A 10,722-nucleotide genomic window follows, 5' to 3' on the forward strand; every position below is an offset into this window, starting at 1 on the left:
TGGGGCAGCGGGGCCCTCCAAGGCCCCAGCGATGGCTTCACCCCCACCCCTCCTGCAGACCCCATGTGTGCCTCCCATCTGGGGGAACTGCTCGGGGCAGGAAGCTGTGTGTGCTGCCTGGAGCCAGGGCAGACCCCGGGCTCCCATGGGTGCAGGTGAGGTGACTGCACTGGAGCCGCTGAGAAGCCACAGGCCCTGGACATGGGTAGCTCTGGCCCCCAGGCAGATGCGCAGGGGTCCCTCCCCGCATGCCTGCATGAACCAGGCGACCAGGACCCAGCTCACAGCCCTGCCCGTGTAGTTCAGGGGTCCCTCCTCGGTGGGATTTGTGGCGGGGTCACAGGGTGGGGGGGCAGGGCAGGGAAAGGTCGGCGGGACAAGCATGCTCAGGGGAGAAACGGAGGTCAGGTGGGTGCGGATGTGAATCTTTACTTAGAGAAAAGCGACAGAGCATGGGACGCCGGGCAGCGGGCATCAGCGGGGTCCTGGGGATGGGGCACGACCACGAGGCGGGGCGGCATCACAGGGGTGGTCACAGGTGCCGCGGTCGGGGCGCTGTGGGACAACGGAGAGGTGAGTGGGGCTGAGTCCTGCCTCCTGTTCACCTGATGCCCCTCTGTTCCTCCCTGGGTCCTAGGGGCCAGGCGGGCGGACAGCATTCCCAAATAAGGCTGGAGGGCAGGGCGGTTTGGGGGGCACGGTGGTTGGGCAGAAGGAAGGAGGGTCTCTGGGTCTGAGCGGTGGTCAAGGTTACCCGCCTTCCGGGGCTCACCTGCCAGACTGTGTGCGGGCCATTACTGAGGGGCCGGGGCAGAGGGTGGCGCGCTCTCCTCTGGCGGCACCACAGGGTCCTTCTCTCCACCTGCTGTGGGCTTCCCGGGGAGTGCGGTGGCCGTGGCTGTGTCCGCCTGGGCAACAGCCTTGGGCGCCTCCTTGGGTGCCTCCTTGGGCGCCTCCTTGCCAGCACGGCGGCTGGGCCTCCAGGGCGCGGGCAGCTCAGCGCCCGGCTTGCCGCTGGGCTGGTAGGCGCCCAGGGCGGCCATGATGCGGCGGTGGCGCTCGGGGTCCAGCTCCGAGTAGTACATCTCCAGGGTCAGCGGGGTGCACATCCTGTGCTGCAGGGGGATGGTGGGGGTGGGGGCCGGGCCGGGGCGCCGGGCCGGCCCAGGTGCACGAGGACTCGGGCAATCGACCAGACATGGGAGCCACGTTCGTGGGCTGCTAGGGACGACCGCCCAGCTGCCTTCGTGCAGTTTGGTGATGCTTCGCACAACTGCCCTGAATATATTCGTTTCTGCCCAAATTTCAAGCCCCTAAAGGTGTGCCTCCCATTCAGAAGGGCAGACTCCACGGAGAGTCAACCCTTCTCAGAACTAGGGAGGTCGCTCCCCCTCAGGGCACAGAGGGAGGGGAGCAGTGAGTCCCAGGAAACCCCAGTGTGGGGGCCTGCACCGCAGACAGGCACCCCGGGGGGAAGTACAGTGAACCCTCCGGGGCCCCAGTGGGGGGTGGTCTCGGAAACCCAGGGTTTAGGGTGAAAGGAGCCTAGTCCACTGGGGAAAGATCAGAGGTTTTAGAAAGACAATAAAAGTGATAAAAATCCTTAATAAAGAGGGAAAAAAGAAAAAGGAGACACTGTTTATCAACAATGCAGAAAATACTGATGTCCTGTTCCATACAGGCCTGGCCTGAGTCAGTGAGGAAGGGACCAACCTCCGGGTCAGGGCAGGTGCTGAGCCCAAAAGGGCTGATCGGCCCCTCACTGCCCCCCCAGCCGCTGCATCTCCTGGCCCAGGTTTTACTTCTAAAGTACAGGAAGGTAAAATCTCTTGCTACAACACCTTTTCCTTTACTCCTTCAAAAGAGGGTTTGAGGGTGTTGGGGGCAGTAATGGGGACACAGGAACTTTGGAGATCAGGTTCCCAGGAGAGTGGGATGCTCCGGGCTCACCTGGGGCACTCTCCCCTGCTGTCACAGGAGACCACCTGGGGCTCCTGCCTGGCACTCCCTCTGGCACCCCCCACCCCGCCCCAGTCTGGGGCCTTCTGCCCCCCTTACCCGCAGCAGGAAGCCGTCGGGGCAGGCGAGCTGGTCGTACCAGATGGCCTTGTACATGATCAGGACGCAGCCCAGCAGCGCCATGGCAAAGGCGATCATCCGAGCTGCGGGCATCTGCAGGCCAGCAAGGAGAGGATGGGAGTTAGGGGGGGCACCGAACCCAGCCTGGGCTCCTGGGGCTGCTCTCAGGGTGAGGCTGCGTACAACAAGCATGAGCCGCCTTCTGCATGAGCCGCCTCACCCCCCCCCCCTGCTGGCCTAGGGGCAGGGTCGCTGCCATCTCAGAAACAATTTATAGGTTTTACTACTGAACAATGAAAGGCTTTAGAAATAGTATAGGAAAAATGAGAACAGTCACCACCAGTAGAGTAAAGAGCTGAAACAGGATGGAAGAGCCCTATGGATTGAATGCTGCCCTGTTAACCAAAGGGTCGCTGGTTCAATTCCCAGTCAGGGTACATGCCTGGGTTGCGGGCCAGGTCCCCAGTATGGGGTATGTGAAAGGGAACCATACACTGATGTTTGCCTCTCTTTCCCCCTCCTTTCCCCCCCTCTCTAAAAACATAAAATCTTAAAAAAAATTAAAAAGAGTGGGGGAAAATATGTGCCAGAGTATACAGCAGGGAACGTGACTGTGCAGTGTGTGGAAAAGCAACCAGTCACCCCAAGGGAGAGAGAGACGCCCGCAGGGAGGACGAGGTACCATGCTGCCCACCGTGGCTGCCACCCCCTGTCCAGCAGGGGGAGGCAGCAGGCCTGTCAGCCGAAGGTCAGCCTGGCACCGCCCAACCCCCAATCCCTCAGCACCCCCACCCCTGAGCACCCGTCCCTGGTCCCCACTCCACCCTGCCTCTGAACGGCCAAGTCCTCGTCCAGATTCTCTGACAGCAGGCGCCTGAGCAAGGGGCCCGGCCCTGGGCGCTCACGGCTCCTGGCTGCCTCAGCACCATGGCCCTGACCTCACTCCCCAAGGGACCGGCCCCAGGCAGCACTGAGAGGGGCGGTTTGGTTACCCCGTGTCTTTCCTCGGAGTTGGTGCCAGCCAACTTCTGGGCCTCCAGGTCCGGGAACTTCTTCAGCTGGCCTGTGGAGGGCAGTCCATATTCCGTCTGGGTCTTGATGACCACCTGTGCAAAGAGGTGGCCCAGGGGGACACTGCGTTGAGAGGGCTGGGAAGGGTCGGGGCTGGGGCTCAACTGCCTGGACCGTCCTAAGGCCATCCCTGTGGCTGAGGCTGAGGGAAGGGGGATGCCGCGTCCACGGCAGCCACGGCGCCAGGCCAGGCCGTGGGCGAAGCCCCTTCGTCTTTGGACTGCCGTCAGCTCCGAGGGTGCCAGCTCTCCCGGCTTCCCCTTCTATGGCCCCACACCTTGGCCCCCTCCTCCAGGAAGTTGCCCCTGACTTCTCTTCTGACTCCCAGAGGTTTGAGGGCCGTTCCACCGAGGGCAGAGGCAGGTGCTCTGTGTGCTCCCTGGGGACAAGGGCAGAGCTTTCCTACTGGGAAGCAGGGTTGGAACTGTGTAGATGCAGTGGAAACCCAGATTGCTGGAGAAGTGCCCTCAGCCAATGCCTGGGGGTCGGGGGCCTGTCCTCATGGCCCCCAGGCCACAGCTGATAGACTTGGGTACAGACGGCCACCCCTGGCCCCCCAGGCGGGAATGTCTTGATGCCACTCCTACTCTGGAGCTCACATGGGACCAGGTGGTTCCTGCTGAAAGCTCCCCTCCCCCGGCCACTTGCCTCAGGACCCTGTCTTGGGCTTGATCTAAGACACAGTGTGCCCAGCAGGGGAGAGGGAGGATTTTGTTTGCTGAGCCCCTGCCAGGCAGTGCCATGTGCTGGGTACTGTCTTCAAGGTAGTGAGCCAACTTTCAGTCACCTGTGGCCAGGCCACCCCTGTCACAGATGAGCAAAGGGGAGGTCCTGGGTGACAAGAGAGTGGATTGCATGTGGCCCTGGGGTTTCTGCCCAGCTGTCCAGTGCCTTGGAGGAGGCCACTTCTAAACAAACCAAACTCTCCACCCCTTTGTTCCCATGTGGGCTGAGAAGGGCCCCCGACTGGCCTGAGACCCTACCTGGTCAGGGAATGACGGCTGGAGCTGGCTGACATCCAGGGGGCTGATCAAAGGAACACTGTCCATGGCAGCCCCGTCCTGGGCCACAACATCTTTCCCCAGCTTCCCGGAGAAGCTCCAGCCCAGCTTCACCATGGTGGGAGGTGGTCCCTGTCCTGTCCAAAAGCAGACACAGGGTCACTGGCCAGGGCCACCCAGCAGGTGTCCATGCCTGCTGCCTCTGGACAGAGAGGGTCCAGGGGGGGCTGGCCCCAATGCGCCTCACACCAGAGATGGGACGGGCTGTGAGGGTCCAGGCCAAGCTCCCTAGGACAAGCCAGGCAGGCTCAGCCACAGGGTCCCTTCCTGGTCCCTAGGCTCCCTGCAGTCATGCAGGGGATGGCACCTTGGACCAGCCACTGCCTAGACACACAACAGCGACAACGTTTTCCACCAGCCAACCTGCTAAAGGACCTTCTAGGAGTGGCGGTTCCAGTAACAGAAAACAATCCCTGATAGAAGCCCAAGGGAGCGGTGGCCAGACTTTGCAAATACAAATACAGCGCACCCAGTCAGATCTGAATCACAGACAAGAAGGGTGCTGCTGCCGCTTGCTAGTTAGTGTAAGTGCATGCCATGAGATTTGCAGCCTAGGACATACTATCTCTAAAAAGTTATTTGTTGTCACTGTGGCTGGTGTGGCTCAGTGGACTGAGCACAGGCCTGGGAACCAAAGGGTCCCTGGTTTGGTTCCCAGTCAGGGCACATGCCTGGGTTGTGGACCAAGTCAGCTTCCCAGTAGGGGGTATGCAAGAGGCAACCACACACTGATGCTTCTCTCCCTCTCTTTCTTCCTCCCTTCCCCTCTCTCTAAAAATAAGTAAATGAAATCTTTTTTAAAATATAAAAAGTTACTTGTTTTCTGCTTAAAATTCTAATTGAACTGGGCATCCTGTGTTCTCTCTGGCAACCCCACTGGAGATGCGGGAAGGACCATGAGTCGCAGAAGTAACTTTGTGAGTAAACCCAAGACTCGCTGGGCAGGTGCAAGAGCAACGCGATGCACACAGGGCCGGAGACCCTGACAGGAGCGGGGAGGCAGGAGGCGGGGTGGGGGAGGCGGAGGGGTCTGCAAGGCCCGGAGGAGGGCAAAGCCCTTGAGACTTGGGTGGTGCCATGGCAGTTCCACGTCCAGGGAACCTCAGCAAATGACCCCCCCACTGAAAGAACAGAAAAGCAAACTATGCTCAGTCAATCAAAAGAAAAAAGGGACGTCCTATGTTCACTAAGAACTCGACTTGGTTGTGAAAACCTTCCAACAAAGAACGCCAGACCCAGGCGACGTCACCACTGACATGTACCGATCCCGTCAGGAAGAAACAAGGCGAATTCCACACAGAACTCTTCCAGAGAAAGGAACGAAGGAACAGCTCGCAAGGCTGGAAAACATGTGCCTCAGACCCTGACCACAGCCCCCTGCCCACGAAGACCCATGCAAAGGCTCCAGAGGACACACGAGCAAACAGAACCCAGCAAGATACAGGTAACGTGTCAAAAAAGGTGGGATTATTCTGCAAATTCAGTTTAATATCTGAGACACTATTACTATTCTTCACCATGGGGACATAATAAAAAAGACAAATCATCTCGTCAGTTTCATCGGTCGTAGTTGAAAAAGTAGTTGATAAGGTTCAGCTTCTGTTTACGGGTTTTGTTCATTTGTTTTTTAGAGGAAGGGGAAAGCAGGGAGAAAGAGGAAAGAAATAGCCTGGCTGGCAACCCAGGCCTGTGCCCTGAACGGGAGTCAAACCAGCGACCTTTTGGTCCACAGGCTGGCACTCAATCCGCTGAGCCACACCAGCCAGGGCTGCTTACTGTGTCAAAATCTATCAGCACATCAGGCAGTGAAGGTCACCCACAGGAGTTCCTGCACCAACCCTCACTGCACGGAAACAGTAAACGCTTTGCCTTTAAGATCAGGACAGAGACAGAAGGGCCCTTTACTGTGAGTTCTGCAGACTGTGATGCTGGAGGCCTCAGCCACACCCAGGGGAGGGGAAAAGCCGGAAGAGGAGAGGCCTGGACAAGAGGAGGCCGTATGCACATTACTCACAGGTAAAACACCTCCTGCACGTGGGGAATCCGAGAGTCTGCAGGTAAATTCTGAAGACTGAAAAGTAAGTTCAGTACATTGATGGACTTAAGGTATTCAGAAATCAATTCTATTTATATCAGTGACAAAAAAATTAGAAAAAATGTTGGTGGATTTTATTTAAACAGTATCAGAAGAGCAAATGCTCAGGAGCGGGTCTAGTAAGAGACGAGAAAGCCCTTCACGTAGAAAGCCATGGAAACTCACTTAGAACATGACTGACTGAGACCATACGAGACCTAAATTCCTCAAGTGGGGAAAGATATGGACATGGCTTTTGGGAGGTTTCATGTTTTAAAATATCAACTCCCCTTAAAACATATCTGCAGACTCCAAAAACCCAGTCAAAATCCCAGCAGGCCTTTTCGGTGTGAACTTGACAAGCACTGTCATTTTCTTCGAAGTCAGAGGAAGGACACACCTGACATCCTGAGAAGGACAAGGGGTCTTGTGCCAGGCGCCCAACTCGTCACAAAGCAGGCGGATTAAGCCATGTGGTGGTGATGTGGCAGACAAAGACCCAGGTGACACCCTGCACACACGGCCCATGGGTTCATGACAGAAATGGGGCTGCAAAGCAAGAGGGACGGCCACTTTTTGGTAAGCACACGCCCAGGTGGCAACACTGGGCCCGATCCCCACCTCACACAGAACAGGGGAAAGCCTGTTCTCAGCAAGTCAGCCTGAGTGGGTAGCGTCTTGAAGATGATATAGAATATTTCCCTGGTCTCATGGAGAGAATGAGTTCTTCAGTGTGATAACGAAGCAATAAAAGGACTGCCTTAAAATTATGAACTGTGCATCAAAACATAGCCTTCAAAGAGTGAAAATAGAGAACAGGAAGGTATCTGCAACCTGAAAGGGACCAAGGGCTGTCGTGGGTTCCACAGGCTCTGCCTGCACCCTGACCCCTGGCACCTGTGCTCGTGGCCCTACTGGAAATACAATGTGCTCAACTTGAGGTTGCCCTGGATTATGGGGGCCCTGTTCCTATGATGGGGTCCCTACAAGAAGGGGGAAGCTTGGCTGCAGGCACACAGGGTGGAGGCCATGGGAAGACGAGGGCAGAAATGGAGGGATACAGCCACGGGCCCAGGGACTAGAAGAGGCAGGAAGGAGCCTCCAGGAAAGCACAGCCCTGCCGACACATTGATTTCCAACTTCTGGCTTCCAGATCCCTGAAAGAATAAATGTCTGTTGTTTCAAGCCACCCAGTCGTGGCCATTTGTGGCCCAAGGAAGCCAATGGCCTCTGAACATGGGCCTCCTTTGCCCATCTGCACCCCCTGCAGACTGCTGTGCCTCTCCCCTCCAAAGTCCTGTCCTAGGGGGACCTCACCTTCCACAAACGCTCTCCCTGTGACAGCCTCGCCAGCACCTGCACCCACCTGGCCCTCAGGTGGCCTCTTTCTCTCCCCGCAGCAGTTCCAGGGGGTGGGCCAGCTGGGTGGGAACAGAGGAGGCTTCCCCCGGGAGAGAGGCAGAGAGGGGCAGGGCAGGGAGGTCAGGGCTCTGCAGGGCCTGTGGGGTGGGATGGGGTGAGGGGCAGAGAGGAACATTGTACAGGGCCACCACTGCAATGTGGAGAGAGGGGTTCAAGGAGGAAGGTTCTCCTAGGGCCTCGAGTCAGGACCCTGCACACCTGGCCTGGGGCACTTACAGACTGCAGACCAGCAAAGCACCCCCTAGTACCACCCCCAGGCTGGGGGCGGGGCTCTCTGCAGGGTGGGCAGGGCCTGGCCAGGGCTCCGCCTAGAAGGGCAGGGGCTGCCTCGGCCCCTTGCCCAGGCTGGCTGAACGTGCAGGTGCAGCCGATATTTGTGTTCAGTGAGGCAGAGGTGGTCTCGGAGGCGATCAGAATAGAAACACAGAGATCGGGCCATCCCATGAGAGGAAGGAAAGAGAGGTCCCGCCTAAAAGGGGCAGGGATGAGGACCGACATGCGAGACTGCAGGAGAAGGGGTGGTGAAATGTGGGGACAGCAAGTGCCCAGAGATTGAGGGGAGGTTGGGGGGTTCCATCCCCCTTTCCCTGGGTGGCCTTCACGAAGCTGACGCCCCTGTGGTTCAAACACATGGCCTGTGGTTTACAGAACAGGTTCTGGCCATGAACTGGAAGGGGGGTCTCCTCTCACCCCCATAAGGCTCCGTCCCCTTTGAGCCAAACCTAAGGTCCAACTCCTCTGACGCAGCATGACATCCACTTTACATCGTGGCGGGTTTCTATGGCAACGGAGATGGGCCGGCGATGATTCCTCTTCCTGTAAAAAATGGCTATTGGGGGGCCTCTGGACCCTCCGAAACCGGTTCCAGGCCCCATGCCCCCGGCAGAATGCTGGGATGGGGACCCCCCCAAACATGCCTTTCCTTAGCTGAGTCACGGGACCCACTGGGAAGGCTGACGGAACTCATTCACGTGACAGACAGAACTCCACAGAAAGGGGGAGGGGGTCGTCCCTACTCCTCCCTCCAGCCTCTTTCCACCGCACCACCACCGCGCTGTAATTGTGTCTTCTCCAGCGGGCCACCCGCTCCACGCCTGCTGATGGCTTCTGGGGCGAGGGGTGGTGCAGGCCTCTTCTCTGAGGTTTGGGGAGGGGGCACAGGATGAGCGGCAAGTCAGTGCTGATGGATAAACGGATGGATGGATAGATGGATACGGACCCTTAGGTGATAGCCCACGAAGCTCGGCTGCAGGTCACGTCACAGGCTCTCTTTCGCACTGCCCCCCACTCAGGATGCTGCGTCAGGAGAGGTGCGCGCCAGCGCGCACAGGCACTAGCGCTCACGGGCACTAGCGCGCACAGGGGTGCGTGTGACTGCAGAGCGTAGGGGCGGGCTAGCTTGGCTGAAACCCAGCAGATCCCCCAGCCCCCACCCTGGTGCCCTCCCACCCCTCGCCCGACAGGCCCAGATTACGTCTGGATCTTACTTCAAGGACAGGTGGACTGCGGGCTAGCAGCCCAGCCCTCAGAGGCCCAGAAGAGGGGGGCGGGTAGGGGAGGCCCAGGTCTTCAAATGGGTTTGGCTTCCCACGCACCAGCCACCTGTGGCCCCGCATCCAGCGCCTGCCTGTGAGCGGCAGGTGGTTCTGAGAAATGCCCCTACCTGCCCCAGGCTGCCTCCAGCTGTCACACAGCACCCCGCCCCCATGCCCCCAACGTTTCTCGGTGCTGTGGCACGTTAAAAGCCCCTCCCCCCCGCCAACCCCGCCTGTCCCCTCCCCCTACTCCCCCTACCCAAGCTGGGGTCCCGTAACTGGCGCCCCTTTCCCATCTCAGGACGCCTAGCTCCCGCGGGCTCTCTCACATCTGCAGGGGTGGGGCCAGCTCCCGGGGAGGGGGCTGCAGTCACCACAGAGCGAGGGGGATGGTGTCCAGCAGCCCTAACCCACCCGAGCTTCCCCACTCTGCTGAGGACGGGGGACGTGTGCGCGGCTAGACACCGCAGCCCTCTGGAAGGTCCACCCAGCAGCTTGCCCCGCGGGGGCCCAGTCGTCAGGGAGGCCTGGGGACCACAGCCCAGCTGAGGTCAGCGGAGCCCCTGAGCAAGGACGCCCCGGGGCTCGGCCTGTGGGCCAGCGGGTCAGCCGCAGTGCCCCCTACCCCACCCCCAACACTGCCACCCCTGCACACGCACCTAGTCGCCTGCGCACACCCCCGCCCCGCTCTTCGCTCCACAGGGAGAACTGTGGAAATGGCTCACGGGTGGCTCCGGCCGGCTGCTGCGGCGGGTTGCGGTCTCCGGGCAAGGATGCGGTTCCAGACGCTTCGCAGCAGCAGCAGCTGGGGCGGGGCGGGGGAGGGGCTGAGCCCCAGACCGAGGCTACTGTTGCTGGGGAGACGCAGGCTGGGGGAGGGGCGCCCGGCGCTTGCCCCCCACCGGAGCTACACCCGGGCCTCGCAGCCTCACACCCACTCAGATGTGTCCGCGCGTGCGCGCGCATACACCTCACTGCAGGGCACAGAAGCCCTGGCCAGCTGAGCCCGGGCCGCTCCTCTATCTGGGCATCTCTTGGCTCTCAGGCATCAGACTTTGCCCCTGGCCTCCCCTGGCCAACTGGGCTGAGGGCCCGCTGGGTCGGGCCCCCACCCTCTCAGAAGGGGCCTCCTTCTCACCGTTCAGTATCTAAAGCACCCGGACTGTCAGCTTCCCTTGGGCAAGCCTGTCACTCTTGGACACTGCGGTGCCCCAGCACCTGCTCAGCGCGGCACAGGGCACTCGGCAGATATTTACCCGCCTGCTCCCCACAGCGGGCGCACAGCGATGGCAGCAGCCACATCGGCGCTCCCTTGGCGCTGCCCTGTGCGGACATGGCCTTTCAGGTCGCCCGGGTAGGTACAGGCCTAGGAGTGGAGTGGCGAGGTGGGGCGGTAGCTCACATTTCACTCCTTAAGAAAATACTAAACTTCCCCCAAAGTGGCTGCACTGTGGTACATTCCCACCAGCAGTGTATGAGC

At 59.7% G+C, this 10,722-nt stretch overlaps 1 protein-coding gene across 5 annotated transcripts; it reads right to left on the reverse strand.

The window, feature by feature from the left end:
* Positions 1 to 404: 404 nt before the first annotated feature.
* CALY (calcyon neuron specific vesicular protein) lies at positions 405 to 10,154 on the reverse strand. Of its 5 annotated transcripts, XM_037051263.1 has the most exons (7): positions 9,902 to 9,978; positions 8,802 to 8,887; positions 4,134 to 4,288; positions 3,072 to 3,185; positions 2,059 to 2,172; positions 773 to 1,115; positions 405 to 555 (listed from the first exon to the last, which is right to left on the reverse strand). In XM_037051263.1, exons 3-6 carry the CDS (start codon positions 4,266 to 4,268, stop codon positions 795 to 797), a joined length of 684 nt encoding a protein of 227 aa, XP_036907158.1. In that variant the 5' UTR covers positions 4,269 to 4,288; positions 8,802 to 8,887; positions 9,902 to 9,978; the 3' UTR covers positions 405 to 555; positions 773 to 794. The 5 variants fall into 5 exon arrangements, with proteins under 5 accessions (XP_036907158.1, XP_036907157.1, XP_036907156.1 ...); XM_037051262.1 differs by lacking the exon at positions 8,802 to 8,887 and having other exon boundaries at positions 9,968 to 10,154; XM_037051261.1 differs by lacking the exon at positions 8,802 to 8,887 and having other exon boundaries at positions 9,902 to 10,154.
* Between the last annotated feature and the right edge of the window lie 568 nt (positions 10,155 to 10,722).

This window comes from Sturnira hondurensis, unplaced genomic scaffold (genome assembly GCF_014824575.4).
Source record: "Sturnira hondurensis isolate 20B ecotype Veracruz unplaced genomic scaffold, ASM1482457v3 Scaffold0007208, whole genome shotgun sequence".
NCBI lineage: Eukaryota > Metazoa > Chordata > Mammalia > Chiroptera > Phyllostomidae > Sturnira > Sturnira hondurensis.